Below are 23,597 nucleotides of genomic sequence, written 5' to 3'. Positions count from 1 at the left end.
AAATAAATTTATGTAAATTCAATGAATTTACTTCATAGAAACAGAAATGTACAAGAACAGTTTGAGTGATGAAGCAGCTTGGTTTATGCAGAAGACTAATGCTGAGGAGGAGCATAAGGTTACATTGAAAAAGTAAGAAAAGCAAGCTGAAGATACTATGAAGAATTCCCAGTAGTGTATTTTTCAACAGAAATTGGGAGGCGTTGAATATTTTTTAGCTGATCAGATGTATTGGTTTCTCATTCTTGTATTAATTCAGATGTATAGATATCTGATATTCAATTGTATAGCAATTGTGGAAATTAAATGACACAAAATTAAAACATTAAAAAACCAGTTTTATCTCATATCTGATTAAAAATGGGTATATTGAGGACCAGGAAAAAATTAAATGTGATTACATTTTCAGAGTAGGAGTAGAAAAATTTGTTGCATTTAATAGAAACATGGGAAGAAAGAAACTATTACACATTGATTTATTTGATATAAAAGAAAGTGAGCTTTGGATGTGTTGAGGTTGAGGTGATTCCAGGTATGAAAGTGGAGCTATCTAGTTGTCATTTGTAGACTCACAACCAGAAATCAAGGCGAATACCTGAGAATTGAAAGTGTAATGATGGGATAGTTGAGTTCTCCAAAGAAGAGAACAAAACTAGACAGAAGCCAAGGACCACCGTTGGACCTTAGGGAATATACCCTCAGTTAAGAGATGCGAGACAGCCTCATGCAGCCCCAAGCCATATCTTTTATCTATTTCTTGCTGGAATGCTTTCCCTACATAAGCAACTCAAACACTCCCATTATTCTTGTACTCAAGACTATCTCCTTTATGAGTTCCTTTAATCACTCGAGAGTTTCACTTTTATACCTGATTCCCTTTTGAGACCAACAGGCAAATATTTTTCAGCTAAGGAGCAATGGAGGTTATAATAAGGCATAGTGTGAAGGGCACAAGGAGTAGGCTGGCAGTCGTGGGTTCACATCAGCTCAATAACAAGCTGAACATGCAGGCTCAGATAAATTCTTTCAGCCCTCCAAGCCTCAACTTTCACAAGTATAAAAATTAGTATATTTGTATTTTGCAAGGCTATTGTACAAATGAAGTAAGATACAATATATAATACCATGCAGTACTTTATAGGAATTTGATACATATGTTTTCTTCTTTAACCAGCCACCAGATATAGCCTTGTGCCTACAAACTAATGAAAATACTAGAACTACAAATACCTTGCTGGGGGTGGGGAGGGGAGGGAGTTGGGACATAGAAAGTAAGGCCAAAAAAATGTGTCTAAGTGAATGAGGAAAGGTAGAAAACTTATTTTAGCCAAAGAGCTAGAGGAAAGGATATTCCTATCTTCCTCTTATTTCTTTGATCTTTACCAAAGGAATGCTGCTTGGGAGAATAGAGTTGTTAACTCACAGAATTATGCCTGAGGCATACTTTTCTCTGATATAAAATGCTATGTTCTGAAGGAGATATGACTTGCATGGACCAGATATGGTGCAGCAAGACCACTTCGAAGCAAGACTAATGGGAATAAAAAGGAACATTTCTTGAGACAGAATTTTGAAAATAAAACTGCTTAGTTTACCTTACCATTCAGAAAATTCATAACAATGAATGAAAAACATTTAAATCAAATTGAAGTAAGAACAAATGGGACCACTAGATCACATGCAAATTAAAAACATCCACTGTAATCACAGCATTCAAAAATATCAATTCATTATACAAAGGCAGTGTTTTAGATGCAGTTCATCGAAATCATCCAGACATAGTCTTTAATAGCTCCACAAATATACTTCAATTATTCCAAACCATTTAATTAATCAATGCAAAGCAATTCTTCCCTCAAAATTAAACGGTTTAAAATATATCATTCATAGCATTACAACCTGCCAGATCTAAATCTTCTTAGCATTTACCTTCTACATTTCTAGTGGAGACATTAATATATTTAAAAGTATATTACCAAGCACTAGTGGAACATTTTGAAAGTTGAGTTATTCTCTTGAAAAATGAACTACTCTTGAGTGTTGATTCATATTAAGGGAGGAGCTAAGCCTTCACCAGAGTCTACAGAAATGAATCTTTGCTGGTCATCCAGCACATATTTACCAAAGAACTTGATAAAAACAAGCACTGAGTTAGTTGCTGTGGGTGGAGAGAAAGAAAGCAATGCCTACAAGAAATTTACTGTCAAGCACAGAGAAAAAACATACAAATCAATAGTTCAATACAACCTGATGAGTTTTATAGGAGATCCAGAAAATCCAATGGAAATACAGTTGAGAAAACAAGTGGAATATTTGGGTTAGGCATTGGAGAGTAAGAAGGCGTTTCCTAGGTAATAGAAAAGGAGATATTATTCAGGGAGATAAATTCAGAGGCAGAAAGAATATAAAACAAAGAAATGGCCAAGAGGGCCTAGCACAGTTGCTCATGCCTGTAATCCCAGCAATTTGGGAGACCGAGGAGGGTGGATTTCTTGAGTTCAGAAGTTTAAGACAAAGTAGGGCAATGTGATGAAACCTGGTCTCTACAAAAGGTACAAAAATTAGCTGGGTGTGGTAGCACACATCTGTGGTTCCAGTTTCTTGGGAGGCTGAGGCAGGAGGACCACTTTAGCCCAGGCCATGGATGTCGCTTGTGCCACTGAACTCCAACCTGGGTGACAGAGCCATACACTGTCTCAAAGAACAAAAACAAAACAAAAAAACGAAACCTAAAACCCCAAAAAATAGCAACAAAAGAAATGTCCCACGAATTGTTGTATTGGGAACTATATGCAGTTTGGCACTGTGTTACAGTATGTGTTTGGAGGTTGACTGGAGAAGCACTGGTGGTGGTGGGAAGGGGGGCGCTCTAGAGGTTTGATGTAGCCGGCTGGTGTTTGGACCAGAGGTTGGGAAGGACAAGTCATCAAGGGCCAGGTGATTAAGACTTTCTGAGCCACATGAAAGAGTTTTAGATTTTTATGTGGTAAGGCATGTATACTCTGAAATTAATTTGAGTATTGAGTAATGTGATTACATTTTCACTTGTAGGAAGATGACTCTGGTAGCTGCTGGGACAGGGTAGTGGATCAATAACAGGGATTTAGAACATTCTGTCAGCAGTTCAGACAATAGGTTATGAAGACCTGGTCCATGAAGATATCGTGACAATTTAAAAGATAAGGTCAAATTAGTAGGAGAAATGACTGACTGGATGTGAAGGGTCAGAGCAAGCAAAATGTTACGGATGACACAGCTTTGGGCAATTAGGTTGAAGTTACAGCTTTTATCCAGAGAGGAAATAGAAGAAGAAGAAGAAACTTCAATCATGGTCTAGAGGAGTGATGATAAAATCATTACTTAATTTCTTGATCAAAATAATATTTTCTTCTGATGACCTGATTTAAACATTAAAAAATTATCCAGGTTGTCAAGTACACTTAATTCTAAAAAATGACTTAAGTATTTCTATTAGATAGGTACTTAAGAAATAGCCAGTGAACTTCAACTGTACCTGACCACTTTCTAAAATATATGTTCCATAACAACTTTAGAAGTAGTCATCATGTGAGGAAAGGAAATAAAAATAAATCATAACCGATAAAATGAAACCATGCACTTCATCCGTATCTGTTTTTAGGAAACATCCAACTCCTTGTACCAATTTAGTTCAAGTCAGCCCTGTTTGCATTATGCAGACATTTCAGCTAAGAAACTTAAATGTGCGTCTTGTGTACACTTGCTTTCGTGACCAAACCACATTGTCTCTAGAAGTTGCCCAGATTATGATACAGAGGAGTACTTCAGACAGTGGCTTTAAGTCTTCCAGAAAGAGAAACTGATAAGGCATGTGGGGAATAACAAAGGAAAACTGGGAAATTGATAGGTGTTTATTCAGTTTATCAAGAGGGTTAAATAGGAAGATTTGTAACTGAAATCAAGTCGTAATGATGATGATTTCTCAAATGTCTTTCTCAATACTGATCTTTCTTTGATTGATTCACAAATTCCTTACCAGTCTTTCAAATACAATCTTAGTGTACAATTTCTGATGGCTAAGCTAATGGACTCTAGAGACAAACTGCTTAGATTTGAATTCCAAGTCCAGTCCTGTCCAGCTATATGTCCTTGGGCAATTTATTTAACCTCACATGTCTCAACTTCCTTATTTATAAAATGGGGATACTAATATGACCTGTCTCATGGAGTTGTTATAATGGTTGGATGAATGTTTATGTGGTGCTGACAGTAGTGCCTGCTACATCGAAAATGTTCACTGAAAGTTAGTTATCATTAGCCCCCATCATCTCCTTTCTATATCCATCCCACACTCCACTTTGCCTTCTGTGGTTTCTGGCTATTTAGACTTTAGCTGGAGTGTCCAAGAACTTGAATCCTGTAATAGTTGCAAAAGCAGCCTCACTTCATTCTTGGTCTCTTTTCTCATCTACCTCCCACCAGCAGACTTCAAGCTCTTCATACTTGCTTTGAGCACTTACTTAGGTGTAAAATGCTGCTGACTCTGACATACTAATTTTCTCTCACAGTAAAAGGCTATGTGCTCCTTCACAATTCTTTTTTCCCTCCAGAAATGGGGTGAGTAAGCACTGAAAAGGCAGATCCGATTCTTATTCAGAGGTCAAGCTTTAGAGATAGTGATACATTTTAGTAGATTTTAGAGTTAAAATTCTTAACCTCAACTGTTGAATTCAAACCTTAGTTTAGCCACTCGCCACCTTGGGCAAGTTTCTTTCCCTCTCCAAACTTCAGTGTCCTCATCAGGACAGGGGTATAATAAACTTTACTTAACAGGGTTGTTGTAAGAAGTGAATTAGATTAAACAGATAGTACACATGGGCACATGGTACATCACTAATCAATGGAAGATCTTGGTAGTTTGACTCTGAAGAATAAGCACTGCAAACACCACTCATTGAGTTGTAATTGTATTTTCAGTGTCAAGAGTGAGTGGTAGGAGGATATTTAGTCCAGACTTCTTCTATGGCATGTGAGAGATATGCTTTTAAAATCTGGCATCAACATTCTAGGAAACAATTCTGATTTTTTCCAACTCTTAAATGTCACTTTTTATTTTTTATTTTTTTTGGTTGGGATCTTTGTTGCCTAGTCTGGAGTGCAATGGCATGACCAGAGCTCACTCTTGCCTCCTCAAGCTCCTGGGCTCAAGTGATTCTCCCACCTCAGCCTCCTGAGTAACTGGTATGACAGCTGTGTGTCATCACAGCTAGCTAATTTTTAAATTATTTTTTGTAGAGATGGAGTCTTGCTGTGTCATCCAGGCCAGTCTTGAACTCCTGGCCTCAAGTTGTCCTCCAACCTTGGTGTCACAACATGCTAGGATTACAAGCATAAACCACCGTGGCTGGACTGTCTTATCATTTTTATGTGTATGGATATGTAACATTAATGATAATGTGCAAACCAAGAGATGAAATTTGGAAATTTGTATTTGGAATCTTCTTCTGTTGGTATATCTGGAAATCAGCACCTCTACTGTTACCATTGTTTCTGCAAAAGTTTGTCTCTGCTGCTTACATTGAGTTCTCTGTGCAAACCCACAGTGGTAGTCTTTGATTATTGCTACACAAGCTGAGAGCATCTTGGGCAGAAAGGCTCCCTCGCTGGAGTTGCCCCAAAGAACTTCGCCTGCCACCTAGTGGCCAGGAAAGGGACCCAGTCGGCTGACTGCTGGGGGCCAGGTTAGGGGTTGAGAGGGGAAGAAAAGGAGGAGGAAAAGAGTCCAGAGATGGTTGACACACAAGGCCTGATTCTTCACTATCGTTACTGAGGATGGTCAGAAATGCCCCGGAGTTTAAAAGCTGTCTGCTCCTTTCAGCCCACAACTTGCAGTCTGTCTGGCACTATTTTCCGTGGAGATACAGTCACAAAGCGTTGTCTGTGCAGTGAATGCCATTAAACAAAAGCCTCTGAAAATGTCCAAGGGGAAATTAGATAACATGTGCTTTGATGTAGGGATTTGGAGTTTGAAGGTGAAAAAGACAGCCAAGACATCAGAGGTCTGCATCTGCTTAGCTTCAGTTTAGCACATTAGCATTCTGCTAACGTTTCTTTTTTTTTTTTTCCTACTAAAGTCAATTTGCTCAGTTTTTCTCAAGTACCGTCAACATTCTAAACATCCTTTAGATTAAAACAAATCCTGAAGTTGGACTTCTGTTGAGTGAATGATGAAATCAATTTTTCTCGTGTTTTCATTAGTTAATCAATGAAAGGGAAAAGTGCCTGCTAGTCCATTTGGGCTGGAACATTTGGTTCTTGTTTTGCCGCACCACCAGGCCCTTGCTCTGTGCATGGAGTAAAGTCTACTTTTGTCCTGGTTCATTCTCTAGCAATAAGCTATACACTCGGGTGTATCCAGTGGCTGGATAGTTCCTGAGAGATGTGTCCACAGTTCACTCAGCTCCTGTTCCCTCTCATTTTCCTCTGATGTTCCTTGTGTGCCTTTTCTGCATTGTCACAATGTGTCCGCCTCAGTCCAGAGCACACTGTCTGGTGTGCCTGACTCTCACTAATGGGCCAAGTGTGGTCCTGCTCTCTTCCGCTTCTAATCAAGACTCCAGTGGGATCCAGAGTGAAGTGAACAGGACACAGCATAGGGGAAAGTTCAGATGGATGGTTTAACACAGCAGGAGCTTGTTTATTCCTGAGGAATATAAGTAGGAGGAATCGGTAGGGCTTGCTCTCATTTTTACCCCTTGTGTTACCATGACAGCGATTTACTCAGTATCTACTGAGAGCCAACCAAGGGATGAATATGTTCTTGTCCCCAGTGATCTCTGGTAGAAGATGCATGCTGGGGGGACGGGGGAATACAGTGACTTTCTGTGTGATACATATGGCCAGAGTAAAACCTTATAAGATGTCATGAAACTTCACGGGAGTTTTGGGTAGGGAAGACAAAAATCTCCTCTTCCTTTGCCTAAGCCAAGATAGTCTACCTTTCAAGGAGTGTTGTGATTAGGACAGGATCATTCATCTGGTCTCCAGATCTTAGGAAGGGTGCATTAGTTTTCTATTGCTGCTTTAACAGTTGACCACACATTTAGGGGTTTTAAAGCAACATAAATTTATTATCTCCCCTTATGGAGATCAGAAGGCTGAAATGGCTTTCACTGAGCTAAAATCACGGTGTGCTAGCAGGACTACATTCCTTTCTGGAGGTTGTAGGGGACAATCCATTTCCTTGTATTTTTCAGCTTCTAGAGACTGCTGGCATACCTTGGCCTTCTATACTCTTTCTCCACATTCAAAGCCAGCAGAGTAGCACTTTCAAGTGTCTCTCCGACTCTGGCACCCCTACTTCATTCTTGTAATGCCTTTGTGATCACATTAGGCCCACTGGATAATCCAAGGTCATCTTTCCTTAACATAATTGCACCTGCAAGTCCGTTTTATCACACAACATATTCACAGGTTCCAGGGAAAAGCATGTGACCATGTTTGAGGGATATCATTCTGGCTACTAAAGAGGACTTCGGGTTGATATTATTCTATTCTATTACTTCCCTTGTTTTATTCATGCTATTGAAGATGTAATAAGAGTTTTTTGTTTAATTTAGCATTTGTTTTTACAGCAATTCTATTTGTTGATACTGAGATACTAGCCAACTTATATCCCAAATTCCTTTCTAATTCCCTGTTAATTAACTGTGTTGCTGCATCTGGCATGAACACAATTATTTGCTTGGACCCGAATGTACGGGAATCAGAAAGAGTCTCCTGGATTGGACATTGGCTCTTAGTGAGGTCAGCCATAAGTGGAGAAGCTGGGTGAACACTTTTAGAATAATCTCGGAGACTGCCATGGAATTTACCAGATGGGCAGAGTGGAGAGTATACTTAATAACCCAACCACTAGCAAGCCTCTTATAATAGCAGTGTTATTATCTTCCCCTCAGGTGGGCCAGCAATGTCCTAGAGTTTAATGAATCTGCAAAACAAAAGTCTGAATATGAAGCAAACAGGAAGGGGCAAACAATTGATTACTCACTTGACATACTTTCTTGAAAGCTTACCAATCATGGTACTGTAGAAAGAACGTGATGTTTGGACTCAGACATCCTTGGAGTTCAGGACTATTTGCGTCCCTTACCAGCTATGTAATCTTAGATCACTTAACCTCTCTCAGCTTCAGTTTTCTCACTTTAAAACAGAGTTAATAATAATAACATCTGACTCAGATCACTGTTGTGAGCTTAGAATAGGTTAAGTCCCTGCTTCTCCAAGTGAATCTGTATTGTGATTCCTAACCCAGCAGTGTCAGCATTACTTGGAGGCTCCTTAGAAAGACAACCTCTCTGGCCCTATCCCAGACCAACTGAATCAGAGATTCTGGGTTGGGAAGCTTTATTTCATGAAAGAGTAGTATGCAAAGCACATGGAATAGTGTCTCTTACATGACTGGGAGTTACTTAACAAATGCTGATTATAATTATTCTTTTCACTGGGAGCCTTATTACATTCAGCATGCTTTTTGATTTTCAGTTACTCTTTGTTTTGGGAGAGCAGGGCTAATGACAGATTTATGTTTGTTTACCAAGTCGTGGTCTCTTTTTTTTTTCTTAAACAAAAAAGTCGTATAAATAAATGAAAGAAAACCACATCATTGGTTTGTATTTCTGGCTGTGCCATTTTAACTCAGCAGAGGGGGAGTCACGCTCTCTGGCAGCTTCTTTTATCCAGAATGTACTGTTGTGATGCCAGAGAACAAGGCCAGGCAGAAAGCTTATGCACCTGAGAGATGCTGTGACTATGTTCTTCAATTGTTTTTTTAAATGTTGCAGCTAAATATATGTGAAAAACATGAGCACACACGTATTATGTGATGCGTAAAATGTATTGCAGTGATTCATCATTTAGTTTCTGCGTAATTAAGTAAAGATGAATCCACATGTTCTGGACCAAGTTAAAAATCAAATTTTTAATGAAAAATCATAAATGAACTGCCAAACCACAACAGGAATGAGAGCAATGGCTAAAACTCACAAACTAGCTTTAAACCCAGCTTTAAACCCTAAGGAAAGTTTGACTTCTAGAAAAGCAATTAAGCAGAAATTTATTAACTTGCACTAAAAAATGTAATGAAAATTTGGAGGGCCATGGGTCCCCAGGGTAGAGCAATTATTTCCTAGTAATTCAGGCAGAATTCCTGAAGTCAAATATTTCCATGTCAGTAGCTTTCAAAGGAATAAAGTCGTGTAACCTACTCTTAAATTATGTCACCAGGACTGTATATGAGGTGGGGTCATAAGATGAACCCATGATTTGTGAAAAGGAAACTTTCATGGATCTGGACTTTGGAATATATATATATATATATTTGTTTATTTTTATTTTTATTTTTTTTTCTTTTGAGACAGAGTCTCACTCTGTCTCCCAGGCTGGAGTGCAGTGGTGTGATCTCGGCTCGCTGCAACCTCTGCCTCCTAGATTTAGGCAATTCTCCTGCCTCAGCCTCCTGAGTAGCTGGGATTACAGGTGCTCACTACCACACCCAGCTAATTTTTATTTTTAGTAGAGACCGGGTTTTACCATGTTCGTCAGGCTGGTCTTGAACTCCAGACCTCAGGTGATCCACCCTCCTCAGCCTCCCAAAGTGCTGGTATTACAGGTGTGAGCCACCATGGCCCTTGGACCACAATATAGAGTGAAATGAATATTTTGGTCCTTATTTTCTAGAGACTCTGAGGATTTAAGTGCTTAGTCTAGGGTCCTGGCTTGTAAATGGCAAAGTCAGGATTAGAATACATGTCTTCACTGACACAGCTCACTTCCCTATACCACACTACTTCTGCCAAGTGACAACATGAGAGACACCAACGGCCACCTTGTTCCATCAGGGTCACTTGGACTGATTTGCCTGTATACAAAATAAATAAATAAATAAATGGCCTTTAGGGTTATTTCTCTGAGACTAAAAATCTGGGTCAAAATATGTAGCAGAAATGCATTCATCATGACCTTATTTATCAACAGTAATGAGAACAAAATGAGATACATGCTTGGGAAAATGAATCCACCAGAAAAGCAATATTGGAACTGAAAAGAGCTTTGAAGACATATAGACCTGGGTTTGAATCCTAAATTTTGGTTCTACCACCTATAAGTTCACTAACTAAAGGCTGTTGGGCCTCTGTGTGCTTTAGTTATTAACTTTTCTTTATATGTGGATAGGGGATGATAGTTTCTCATTTAAAATATTATGTGAAAATCCAATGAAATCATAGATAAAAGTACTTAGCACAGTACCTGTCATAAAGTAGTTACTCAGTAAGTGACTACTGCATAAAGGGTGAAGCAAGCCATTATTAATCATTATCATTATAGCACAGATTAATTTATCAGTTCTCTAGCAGAGAGGAGGGGAAGTTTTAATTGCTTATGATATGTGTAGGTATCAGGTTGGTGTTGGGGAGGTAGCCCTGAGTATTATGGAACTGGATGTCTAAAGTGGGTATTAAAAAGGGAAAAGAGGTGACTGAAAGGTTATCGGAGAGCTGGAAGGTGGTTGGCTGATGGCTCCTTGAGGCTAAGCTTATAAGGACACAATAGAGGATCCTCCTTTGCACTTTCCCTGCGAGCCTCGTCTCCTGTTACTTATAGACACACATTTTACACACTGGTGATTCCCTGCCCACACTCTGTTGTTTCCTACTTCTGAGCTGTTGCTCCTGTTGTTTCCCAGTACAGAGTATTCCATGGTTATCACATGGCTTAATCATCTTTTGAGATTCAACTCAAGTGTCACCTTTCCAGAAATGTTCAAATTGGACTCAGTTCACTCCTCAGTGACTTCTGATTTCTCTGTGCGTTCTTCTCCCTATCATTCCATACTCTAAAATACTGATTTGTGTATGAATTCATCTCCCCTAGTACTCTGTGAGCTTCTCCAAAGGGTAGGCTTTGTGTCTTATTTATCTTTATTCTCCCAGAACTCAGCAATGTACTCAGTATATAGTGATCATTCTAAACACTGGTTGAATTACACTGGACCGAACCAACGTGGGAAGCATCAGGATTCTTTGTGTATGTCATGAAATTTCACTTCAGATTAGGCACTCCCTTCAAAGAAAAGTAGTTATATGAGGGTTTGTGATTCAGCTCTTGGAGACTTCTGGCCAGGTGAGTTTGTAAATACAGGCCCACTTGACATGGCCAATTCCAGCTTCTTGTTCTCACTGCTTTTGGGAGCTGACATTCTGAAAGTCAGGGTTTCTGCAGTTCCTCAGTCATTGTTATTATCCAAAGCAAGCACCTGTTGAATGCCACTGTGCTAAGGGACAGGTGGTATTTGGGAAAGGGCTGTAATTTCTGCTGTTGAGATTTCATAGGCTGCACTCCTGTTATTTTGTTCTGGGGGAGAGAGTGGGAAAAGGTTAGATGACTTGAAACACGGACCCTCTGGCTGGCATATCATGAGGTCAAGAGATAGAGACCATCCTGGCCAACATAATAAACCCTCATCTCTGCTAAATATACAAAAATTAGCTGTGTGTGCTGGCATGCAGTTGTAGTCCCAGTTACTTGGGAGGCTGAGGCAGGAGAATCCCTTGAGCCTGGGAGGCAGAGGTTGCAGTGAGTTGAGATCATGCCACTGCACTCCAGCCTGGCGACAGACGGAGACTCCGTCTCAGAAAACAAACAAACAAACAAACAAAAAAACAACAAAAAAAAAACCCAGCATAATTCTCAATGTATATTTATAAATTTTATTTTTTAGAACTTTGTGGGACTTCTTGGAGGGAAAAATTAGTAAACAGAGGCAGAGTAAAACTGTGGTTTATGAAAAGCTCATAATAAAAGTTCATAATAAAAACTTTGTAAATAAAAAACTATACATAAAAGTAGTTTAAGTCCTCATAATTCCTGCAAAACTATGATAAATAATAAAAATAAGTCAGTCAGATTTTATTCTCATAAAATCTATATAGATATTTGAGAATCACCACCAAATTTCAGGCAGTTCTTAAGGTTTAAATTTTATCTAGGAGGATTTTGTGTACTCTATTTACACACAAAAAGCACATCAAATTAGGTTCAGTTCAAGATACAAGTGAATCAAAAGTATACAGTGCAATAAAGATGCAGAAAGCAGCGTTCAAGGAAATTCCTTCAGGAAGAGTTCTATTCCTCACTCCTTAATCCCAGGTTTTCTTAGCTAGGGCTGTCAGGTTTGTCATAAGGGCTGGAATGAGGAGCACAGCTTAGGGTTACCTGAATGGGCCGTGAAGCTGGCATCCTTTCATTCTAATCCTTCCTCTTCTACACTGTCTGAATGGGCTAGTCAATTAGCTTCTGTTTACCTCAGCTTCCTCATGTGTACAGTAAGCGAGGTAATAATGCCTACTCCACAGATTGTTTTGGAAATGAAGAGATTCAATAAGTTTAAGGAGTTTAGAGCAGTGTCTGGCCCAAAGCAAGTGCTCAATAAATGTAATTACTCCCTAGCTTTAGGCTTTTCTTGTTCACTGGAAAATGCCAATGCAGCTCAGACATCATTAGTTATTTCTCCATATATTCATTCACTTAACAAACATTTTTTGACTACTGAGTATGTGATTGGCACTGTGCATGGTGCCAAAGATAGAGATAATGAGTAATTACAGCTCCTCTCTTTAATAAGTTCATGGGATAGCTTGTATGTGGCAGGGCTGGCGATAGTGGTAAAAGAGTCTTGAAATTAAACACAGCTCTAACCTGGGATGATAAATGCTCTGTAGCAAGAAGCACATGGCTCATTTGGATCTATGGAGGGGAACCTAATGCATTCTCAAAGGGCCAGGACAGGCTTTCCAGCAGAATCAATATCTAAGATGAATATGAGTTGGCCAAGTGAGACTTGGGGGTGAGATGGGGTAACTACCAAAGTAACTGCCTCCCTAGAGGCCCTAAAGCAAAGAAATTGTGAAGGGTCAGTGTGGAGTCAGGCAGGGGGTGGCCAGAAGCAAGGCTAGCCAAAGGTGAAGGAGTCAGATTAGCAAGGGCCTTTCCTACTATGCAAAAGAAATTTGGCTCTATCCTGTCCTACCTGGTGGAGAAGCTCTAAAGGCTTCTAAACAGGGTTTAAAACACTTAGTTTCTCATGTTCGAATTAGTGTCTTTTAAATATTATTTCTAATTCCTGACAGTATTTACTATTTCTACTTTTGGGCCCCTCTGTACCTCTGTAGGCTCCTATCATGGCACTGTATTGCTTTATTGAACTTACTGTTTCTAATCCTGCCTTCCCTGGGAGACTGAGGGCTTCTCAAATACTGTTTTTTTTTTTTTTTTCCATCTATCTCTCTATCCCTAGGATCTGGGACAGTTATTGATGCTGCTGAGTAGGCATTCAATGGAAGCTTGATTTTTTTTTAAAAAAAGTTGATTTTAGAAAGCATTTTTTCTTGTATTTTTAGGACAAGCATTATCAGAAATCTTGTTCACTGTGAAGGCAGTGTGAGCTCCATGAACTGCTTCCCAACAGATCTCTAATCCACCTGTCCTGTATATTCGTTATTAATCACTGCTGGGCAAGCGCTGTGCCAGGCACCAAGGGAGATATACATATTCTGAAGACAGCATTAGATGGTTGGGAGAATGTTACATATGTACACAAGCAATCCCTATATCCCAAGGGCATAACACAGTGCCTGGCATTGCTGAGTCCTTAATCAATCTCTGTGAATAAGTAACAAGTAAAGAAAGGGTGAGCGATATGTGTAAAATGTATGCTATACCCGATAAATGCTCTAAAAGTCCAGATGATGGAAAATCTGTGAGATGGGTAAATCTGATAGGGTCTTATTCAGGTGTCTGAGCCTTGGAAGATAAGTAGGACCTGGAGAGATAGAAGGTAAGGTGGAGGACTCTAAAGAAAGAGAAATAGTATGAACATCACTTCATGCAGACTAATAATGCCTGAAAGAAATATAAGTCATTGGAACTTATGAAAGCTCTGATAACAATTGGGGAATATTGGAATTCACACAAATGAACCCATTTTTTTAGGCATATCATAATTCAGCCAATGAACATGGGGAGACCAGCAGTTGTTTTAGCAGGTAGCCAAAGTGGGCCCTCATGACAATGGTAATTAAAGCAAAGTTAATTACTTAATTAAAACAGAAGTGGCAAATGGCACTTTCTAAATTTCACTTAAGGTGGAGGCAACACTAATTATTCTGCCACTGACTAGAATTCTAAGGGAGGGCCTTGCCTTCTGAGAAAATTTATAGCTTCGAGCTGTAGGTCTCTGTCATTAATTTAGCCACAAAAGACCCATTGTATTTTAGAACCCTAGTTCCATGTGCCTGGAACTTCTAAATCTTGTAGAGCTAGAACTTTAGATTCATCAGATTTAATGTGTTATTTAGGTCAGAGCTGGCCTTGTGTTCATTTGTCAATTTGCAGCTGAAGTGAAGGCCTTAAATGGAAGCCTGGCATTATCTCCTTGACAATGATTTGATGCTGCACCATGTTGTGCTAGAAATTAGTGTCTAGAACCAAAATGTTAATCACAGGGACCTCTATATATTGATGGCATAAATAGCATGTTTCTGTATAAAAAAGTCTGTAGTGACTCATTTCTATTTAAATAAAAATCTCCGTTTGCTATTTCAATGAATTGAATGACTGACTCTGGGCACGTTTCTATTTGTGCTCTAGGTTGAGCCAATTTAACTTCCCATAAAATTGTTGGATCTGTTAGAATTACCTCTGTTGTCTCCTTAGGTGCTCAGAGAGCTCAAAGTGATTCTTTCTCCATGATGAGAGGTGGAAATTTGCTTCCGCTAGCCCCCCTTCTCACTGAAGACATGAGCTACTCTTCAGGCCCCTAAACTTGTCCTCTCTTGGGTCTCTGATGATGTTTTCTAAAGTAAGTTTTTTTGAGCATTAGTTCTTCAGAATGTTAAGGGGGTTACTTGGGGAAAAAAAATGGTCTTGTGTATAAGTCTGCAAAATAATTAGAGTTAACAAATGGATGATAGTTTTCTACAGTGCAAGACTTCTCGGTGTTTATCTCCAATAAGAGAACAGAGTATTTTTTTTACATTTCTGACCAAATAATTTCCTTTCATGGAGCTGTTTTTCAATGCATATACTAATTTTCCAAAGGAGGCAGTCCATATGTGCTCAGCTCTAGTGATTATCAGCTAAGATCTTAATTTAAAAACTGCTCCATTACTCAGTAGTCATGAGATAATAGGCAAGTCTTCTCACTGTGTAGGACCTCAAATTCCTCATATAAAGAATGGGAGGATTGTTGCTTCAACTTGCAGTATTTTGTGACAATTAGAAAGGTTAGACTAGTAATACATATGAAAAGTAAAGTTCTGTAAGGTGGCAGAACATAACAGGTGGGTAATAAATGAACCATTTTGGGGAACTACTCTGTTTTGAACCTTTTTGCCAGTCTCTTACTTTGTGCTTCATGTCATCTTCCTTCCTTCCTCTTCTTTGCCCTCTTCTCTGTTCAGTTCCTCCTCCTCCTATGACCATTACCACCATGACTACTACTAGGTACTAACATTTCAGGCACTATGCACTGCATTATCTAACAAACACTTGGGGCGCCCTTTTCTCTTTCCGTTTCCATGATAGAGGCGGAAGAGGCTAAATGTCACTTGCCTACATTCTCTTGTATTAGACAGTTTTGGCTCAGTGAGACAAAAGGGCAATTCTTATGGGACTTGGAAAAAACTTTTGTTTTCCCTAATGAAATGATGTAATGTGTGGAGCCATGACAATTGTATTGTAACCATTAGTGAAAGGCCTAGAGAATGGCAGGAATGTTTGCCTTTGCATCACTGAACTAACACCTGAAGCAATCTCCTTCCAAAATTTTGTTTAACATAAGGAAAATGAACCCCAAAGAGTATAAGTGTTTGAAAATAGGCTTTCTGTTACTTGCAGACACAATTCTAAAAGGTTAGGTGGCATTTACTGAATACTTTCTATGTGCTGGTACTAAATACTTAATGCATATTACCTTATTGACTACTCAGAATAGGAATTATTATCTACCATTTTATAGTTGAGAAAACAGACTAAAGTGCCTTATTCAAATTCATAGCTGAATTGAAACCCACGTGTGGTTTCAAAGCAGGAACTGTCAACTAGTATGCTGCCTTTGCATTTTCCATCTCTGTATAGACACCATTCCAGGAGCCTGTACTAACTTTGGGAGACATAGTTACTATAACCTTAGATATTGTTATGTTCTTTTTTTTTTTGAGGTACACAGTATCCCCTTTAAGATGGAGAGCGCTTGCCATCTGCCATTCCATGTGGAAGGGACACACATAGACCCTACCCAGAAACAGAGGGCATACCCAGTCTGAGATTATAGTAGCCTATTTCTTCACACACCAGATGGGGGACAGCAGAGCAGAGCTGGGCCCAGCAGGGTGGATGCTTCTCCCCAATTACCTACATCCAGAGACTTAATTTACCTATTTAAGCCCACCTGACATCCCAAGAGGTGAGCCCAATGGTGTATTAAGATTTTCAAGTCTGAGAAGCACAACTTGTGGAAGTGATTCAGAATAAAATGTAAAAATATTAAAAACATCTGAATTTATTTATTTCCCATTATTTAAGCTGTAGTGTGGCAGACAATGTGATATACAGTGACTTTTATACAACTAATTATCAAATGAGAGATGAATCCCTACATAAGTCACTATATGCTCCAATGTAATAAATATGCGAACCATCTTGATTTTGTATGACAGAGAATAAATATTTAGTTTTGGAACTCATGGAAGCCCTAGAGGAAAGGAATTGTAGTTTGTGTTTCTTTCTAAGGACTGTGACTTAGAAAAAAAAGAGCCAGTATCAGATGCATGTGATGCAAGAGCATTACAGCTTGACTTGCCCCCTTTTCTTCTCCATATCAAAAGCAGGTCCTAGCTTGTATATTTTGATTGACGGCAAAAAAAGAAGTCTCTATATAATCAGACTGTAGCCTGTCTCAGCTATAATCACATAGACAGATCAAGATTTGCCAAGATTGCAGGAAGAAGACCAAACACTTGCCAAAGTTCTATCCTTACCCTCTTTGGGATTCTAACATCCACATGCACAGATTGCAAAATCGAGCAAAAAAAAAAAAAAAAACCAAAACCAAAACCAAAACAAACAAAAAAACACTATATAGCCCTGTAGGAAAAACAAGTTAAAACACTGCAACAAAAATCTTTAGAATTCTGTTTTCTATTGATTGGCACTGTCAGTAAAATGCGTTGCTTTTGTTTGCCCCTTTGTTTATTAAATTAGGAATGAAATAGTTGAAAATATTAATTGAATGTTACTAGGGAAATAGTATAACTATGGCAAAGCACAAGATCAGTGATCCAAGTCTAGAGTAGAACCTGATGACCACATGAGTGAGAGAGATATCTGTAATACAGGGCACTGTGGTCTCAGTCTTATAAAAGTTAATAGGATAACTGGGGAGCAAGAGTGTGCACATTTGAAGACAAGCAAAAAAAAAAAATACCTACCACATAGCTACCTTCCCAAATTCATTCAACAAACATACCAGAAATCATTATTGAGCATCTTCTATGTGCCAAGCACCCTTCAGGTTACAGGTAGGTATTGGAGACACTGTGAATAGCAGGGCTCCACCCCTAAGGAGCTTGCTCTGCTTAAAGTGGAACAAAGGATGTACCATACAGAACAGCAAGGAGCTGGACAACATCAAGATGGAGATGCCCTGGAAAACCCAGACTGTATAATCAATATCTCCATAGATTTCTTCTGTCATTTATAATGCTCTCTTTGTTATTAAGATCATCCAGATTGTGTATCCGATACAGTAACTTTCAGGAGTAAAAGAAGACTGACAGTGGTTAACTTGGTTAATCAAAATAGCAGATAGTTAAGAAGTGGTTACTATGCGGCAGACACTACACACATGTTAACCCATTCAGTTCTCACAGTCTATGAACTACGCATTCCATCATCTCCATTTTTTAGAGGAACAAGGCATAGAGAGGTTACATTAATTTGCTTAAGGTTCCACAGCTGGTAAGTGATGCTGCCAGTATTTAATCCCAGTGTTCTCTAGCATTTGTACTGTGCTATTTTTAGAAAAGTGCCTACTATGTGCCAGCCTTTACACGTATCATCCCTTTCACTTTTTACAATCCAGTTTGTCAGATGGTAGAAATAAGGTGCAGAGAGATGAAGCAGCTGTGCTGTTGTTCAAACTGAAACAATCCGACTCCGCAGCCCGTGCTCTCTGCCACCACTCCATGCTCCCTAAGGAGCTTTCTTTAGTGAGTTTTTAGGTGCTTAGACATAGACTCACAATTCCCTCCCTCCCTCCCTCAACGTGCTTGTTTTATATACTGGGCTTTCCTGGGAGATTTTGTTTACAGATAGGACTTGAAGAAAAGCTGATAAAACAAAAGTCTGAAAAATAAATTTTCTTAGCCAAAAGGAAAGGCTGATATTGCAGAAATTTCAGAAAAAGAATGTTTCATAGAGGAGTCACGAAGGCAGATGGAAAATAGGCCAGCAGGTTAGATATATGAAAGGCCTGCTGTGTACAGACCGTGCCATTGCCAGGATTTATTGAAGAAGACAGGAATTACAGTTTAATTGAATGTCTTATACGATGTATGTAAAAAGAGATGAGAAGTGTAAAGGAAGTGGAAAAGAATTGAAAGAGGTAAGAGTACAAGTTAATAATGTAAACGAATTGGACCTTGTGGGTAACATTCAACTATCCTCTGAGTTATTGTCAAACCTCGGCAGACACAGTATCTTCACCATCATACTAAGTCATGCTTTGAAGATTTAACGCTGACAGAAAAGTAGGACTTTCATGCAGGCTAAGAGATGGTATAGGAGAATAGTTCAAGTAATGTTATTTAGATATGCAGCTTCCATTTGAAAGATACCTATCTTCCAGTTATTTATCTAGCTGTAAAAAATACTGTTAAATTTCAGTAGAGTTAGCAGCGCTGATGTCTTGATCAGCCCTTTTGATGTGTACTTCTTAAATAAAGGCGGTCCTTAGTCCCAATTATCATCAATCCAGGTAGCCTTTTTGGTGCTTCAACATTTCTTCCCGAGCCACTGATATCATCTTGTCTTCTGAAGTGCTTTGGGATCATTTATCATGTAAAGCAGTTCCTTACCTGGGAGGAAATCACTGGCTTTTGGATCTAGATTCTTTTCAGATTGAAATGATCGAATAACTACTACCTGTGACAATTGAACTTAGGGTGGCATGAGACTATAGGCAACAGAGAACTGGGAAACTGACTGGTTATTTAGGAAAATTATATATGCAAAGTCAGTTTGTTGTTTTGTCCTTTTCAGCTGCTTAGACATCTCCCAAAGATTCCATCTTGCCCATTAAGAGCTAAAATATAAATCCTACATTCTTGTGCCTCAGTGAGATGGGCATTTAAGCACTCTCCTGGCTTGAATAAGGTTTAGGCAAGTGCAGTCTGGTGTGTAGCATTCTTGGCATTCTGCTCTCAGTAGAATCTTTGTTAGTAATATATTTTTTAAACCTGTTCTGGTGAACTAGAATTTACCTCACAGTGTAACCCTGTCCCCTCAGGACTTGAGGGTCCTTGCCTTGGCTTTGTGACCTAACTCTGTTCTGTCTACCTCTCAGCCTCACTCCCCATATACTGTGACTCTGCTTTATTAGAGATTTTATCTTCCATGTTTCTAGACTTGCCCTAAGTAATTGGGCCCACATTCCCTTAACCCTATAAATACCATTCGATGAGAAGGTCCATTCCCTAAAGGACACTGCCTCCCATGGTTTTATTTACTCAGATTTCTCCCATTTAAAAGACCCAAGAAACACACGCCTCTGCATCAGCTATAGGGGCCAGCACCCCTCTAAGCCCCCACTACTTTTACCTTAAGGTTTCCCCAGAGGATCCCCTTCTCTTCCACAGGTTGACTAGGCTGCTGGATCTGCTGGCTGCGGAGGATGACTTGCCATCCCCTACATGCATGCGCACCACGGTGGATGTGGTGAAGGCGCTGCGCACATTTCTTTCTGGTTTGGCCAGGATGATGTATACCTTCGGCACAAACATGCAGCCTAAAGCCACTGTGGCACTGAGGCTAACCGAGAAACACATGGTGATGATTTTGTAGTTGCTGCCAAAGTAGATTGGCACAAAAGCCAGCCATATAATGCAGGTTGTGTACATTGTGAAAGCGATATACTTGGCCTCGTTGAAGTTAGCTGGAACATTTCTGGTCTTGAACGCATAGAAGGTGCAGCTCAAAATCAACAATCCATTGTATCCAAGTGGAGTGACAACTCCGAGGTTGGTGGTGTTACAGATCAGGTAGACCTCCCGAATGCTTGGATAGTCATGCATTATATCAGGAGGCTCCATTATAAAGAGGGCAATGATGATGCCCAACTGGATGCATATGAGAATGAAAGCAATCACTAGCTGGGCACAGGCACTCATGAATCTAGGCTTTTTGGTACAGATCTTCTTCTTGCTGCCAGCCAGGATCCTTGCAATACGGTTGGTCTTTGTTACAAGGGCTGAGTAGCTCATGGCTGGGGAGAGACCAATGCCAATTCTCTGAAGGTAGCAGTAAATCTGTTTGGGCTTTGCAATGAGGCAGAAGGTACATAAGTAGCCTAGGCAGATACCAGCGAGGATAATGTAGCAGAGTTCCCTGCTTGAGGACTTGACTACTGGTGTATCCCGGTAAATGATGAAGACTGCAGTAACAAACAGAGTGGCCAGGAGGCCAAGGCAGGCAAACACCACAGCTGCAATGGGTTCAGGGTCACCCCATCGAAGATATTGTACTGGGATCAAATCACAACCTGCAGAGACACAAACACATATGGTAAAGGAGGGAGAGATGTTGACTTGGGTCACATATCCTTAAGTTACAAGCAGCTGTTTATGACCATTTCAGTTTGTCTCCTATTTGGCTTTCTAATTTCAGAATCTCATGCTATTCATTGTTTCATGTGTTCATTCAGAAAATTTTTATGATGATATTACTGAACACATACACGATCTATGATAGGAACTGTTCTAGGCTCTGAAACACAATAATGAAGAACATGTTTCCAGCCCTCATATAAAATTAATCAGGGGCCTTTAAACAATTGGTCATGAGCAAGTATAACATGGATTCTCATCATTCTGTGGAAGCAGCAAAGGCCTCCTACAATAGGAATTAGCAAATAAATATGTGGGTTTGATGGAGTTGGGGATTTCATGGGCTTGGCAAACATGTTAACTGTAAGGAAGAGAGGCATGAAAGTAAACCACCATATGATAGTGTAACAAGTGGCTTAAGATGAGGCTGGGAGGTAGGCAGGGGGCTGATTTTGCAGGTCAGAGACTCCAAGATCAGTGGGGAGTTACTCTAAGGATCTATGTCGAGCAATGCCAGGATCAGATGTGTGTGTGTGTGTGTGTGTGTGTGTGTGTGTGTGTGTGTGTGTGTAACATTTCTTTGGTTGCTGTGTGGGTTTTGGATGAGATAAAGGTGTGGACACATTTAAGACTTATTTTAGAGCCATACAGAGTGTTTGAATGGATGTGGGAAGGTGTGAAAAGTGAAAAAGGTATAAATATGACCAACACTAGTAAAGAAGAATTGGAATTTTCAGAGAATCTTGTGGTTTAGATGTTACAGAAGATTCTGTTAAAAAAGGAAGACGTTCATTTTTATAAGAAAACTGACCCCAAAGGCAAGCAATTGGCAGGCAAGGGAAGTGTATCACTCAAAATAATTCCTTACTTATGGCATGCAGTTTTTAAAATATGTCTTAATGATATAGCATAAAAAGGTGACAGAATATAGCATCATTTGGGTTATCTGTGTTCTTTTACAATTTTTATAGGACAGTGGTTCTCAAAGCTGGTTACACACTAGAACTACCAAGACTATCTATACACACACACACACACACACACATATATACCTATATATGTGTATATACAGACACACACAAATATATATATATATATATATATATATATATACACATATACACAACTGTGTGTGTGTGTGTGTGTGTGTGTGTGTCTGTGTGTGTGTGCATATGTATCTGAAATCCTGAGACCTGGGTGTCCCATTGGTTGAGCTTCTGACTTAATTGGTCTGAGTGTGACCTGGGCATCAGGATTTTTTTTGACAATATTGCAAGTGCTTCTAATATGCAAGCAAAGCTGAGAACCATTGTTCTAGAAGGAACAATCCTGTCAGTTAAACTTTTAAAGAAAACAGAATTGAGGCAGCTTCACTGAGTAAGTAGGGAAGGAGGCAAGTAATCTGGAGTATTGGAAATGTGAGGAATATGGCGGAAATGACTAATTGCATGTCAGTATCTATTTTGCCCTCTATTCGCAGCAACAGATATCTAATTTCATTTGAGATGGTAAAGGCATCAGTTAAAACACTGCATTTTTCATCAACAATTGCCGTGAAATGTGGCATATGAGTAGGTTTTGCCCAATAACATGCTAACAGAGGATTCGTAAAAGGAAAATAAACTCATGGTAGAAGGAAACTTTTTCCCTTCTTTACTTTCTTCTGCTGCTGCCCTTAATATAAACATGATGGCTGGAACTTCAGCAGTTGTTTTGGGCTTAAGGCAACTTGAAGGACAGAAAATGTGTTTTGGGTTTGGAAGAGAAAAATAGAGGGGGCTCCACTCCCCACTACCTGTGAAGTATGCAGATCAACTCTTCTTTGTTTAAGCTTCCTTTACGTATTTATTTTCTTGATATGTGCAGGCAAATCAAATCCTTATTGAGAAGGGGTAAAGTTTTCCTATTAACTTATCATATCCCATGATCAAGAGTGTTGCAGTCAGTGGCTTTGAATATCAATGGTTACTGGGAGGTAGGGGAGGCAACAAGTAATGACAGCAAGGAAGCATGTAGTTCTTCCAAAATATGTCAGACGGTAGCTTTGCTGTAAAAGGGAAGGGAAGAGGGAAGGAACTGGAAGAAGGAAAGGGAAATGAAAGGGAAAGGGAAAAAAAGAAGGGAAGAGAAGAGGATAGAAGGGGAAGGGAAAGGGGAAGGGAATGGAATTCTTCTTCCTCTTATTTCTGCCCTGCTGCTGTTTTGCTTTAAGATCTCAGATTTCTTATAGTATTATTAGTACTATAATTAAAGTCATAATAGGTTCAATAGGAGTTATGAGCTAGCCTGGGATTCTCAGCACACCTTGCAAAATTGTTTCTATGGGAAAATACATTCTTACTCTAAATAATTGTACATTTAATATTGAAACAAATTACTTTTAATTTTAGAGATTGTGGATAGTTCAGACTAAATACAACTAAATAGAAAACACTTATGTTATATAACCTCATTAAGTATAAAAATACATATCTCATTGCTCATTAATATACCCGTATCCATATTTCTAGTCACCTATGTTCCCATGTGCTTCCCATAGAGGTTGGATTTCAATTTCTGATACTTTAGTATGCCATAGAATTTAGGCTTATATATACACAATTGCTCCTTGGAGAGACTGTTTTACAAAATAAAGTATTAATCATTCATACACACACACACACACACACACACACACAC

The 23,597-nt window shown here is 39.3% G+C and overlaps 1 protein-coding gene across 6 annotated transcripts in view; it reads right to left on the bottom strand.

The window, feature by feature from the left end:
* The window catches only part of GRM5 (glutamate metabotropic receptor 5), a 545,439-nt gene that overhangs the window by 42,140 nt on the left and 479,702 nt on the right, over window positions 1–23,597 (bottom strand). For all 6 annotated transcript variants that reach the window (XM_032295814.1, XM_032295819.1, XM_032295815.1 and 3 more), the window contains exon 8: window positions 19,915–20,854. In XM_032295814.1, the coding sequence (XP_032151705.1) occupies window positions 19,915–20,854 (940 nt within the window). The remainder of the gene's footprint in view (window positions 1–19,914; window positions 20,855–23,597) is intronic.

This window comes from Sapajus apella, unplaced genomic scaffold, assembly GCF_009761245.1.
Source record: "Sapajus apella isolate SASKATOON/1434 unplaced genomic scaffold, GSC_monkey_1.0 scaffold34, whole genome shotgun sequence".
NCBI classification, from domain to species: domain Eukaryota; kingdom Metazoa; phylum Chordata; class Mammalia; order Primates; family Cebidae; genus Sapajus; species Sapajus apella.
The sequence above is the reverse complement of the archived record's forward strand: the minus strand, read 5'-3'. Positions and strand labels throughout refer to the sequence as shown.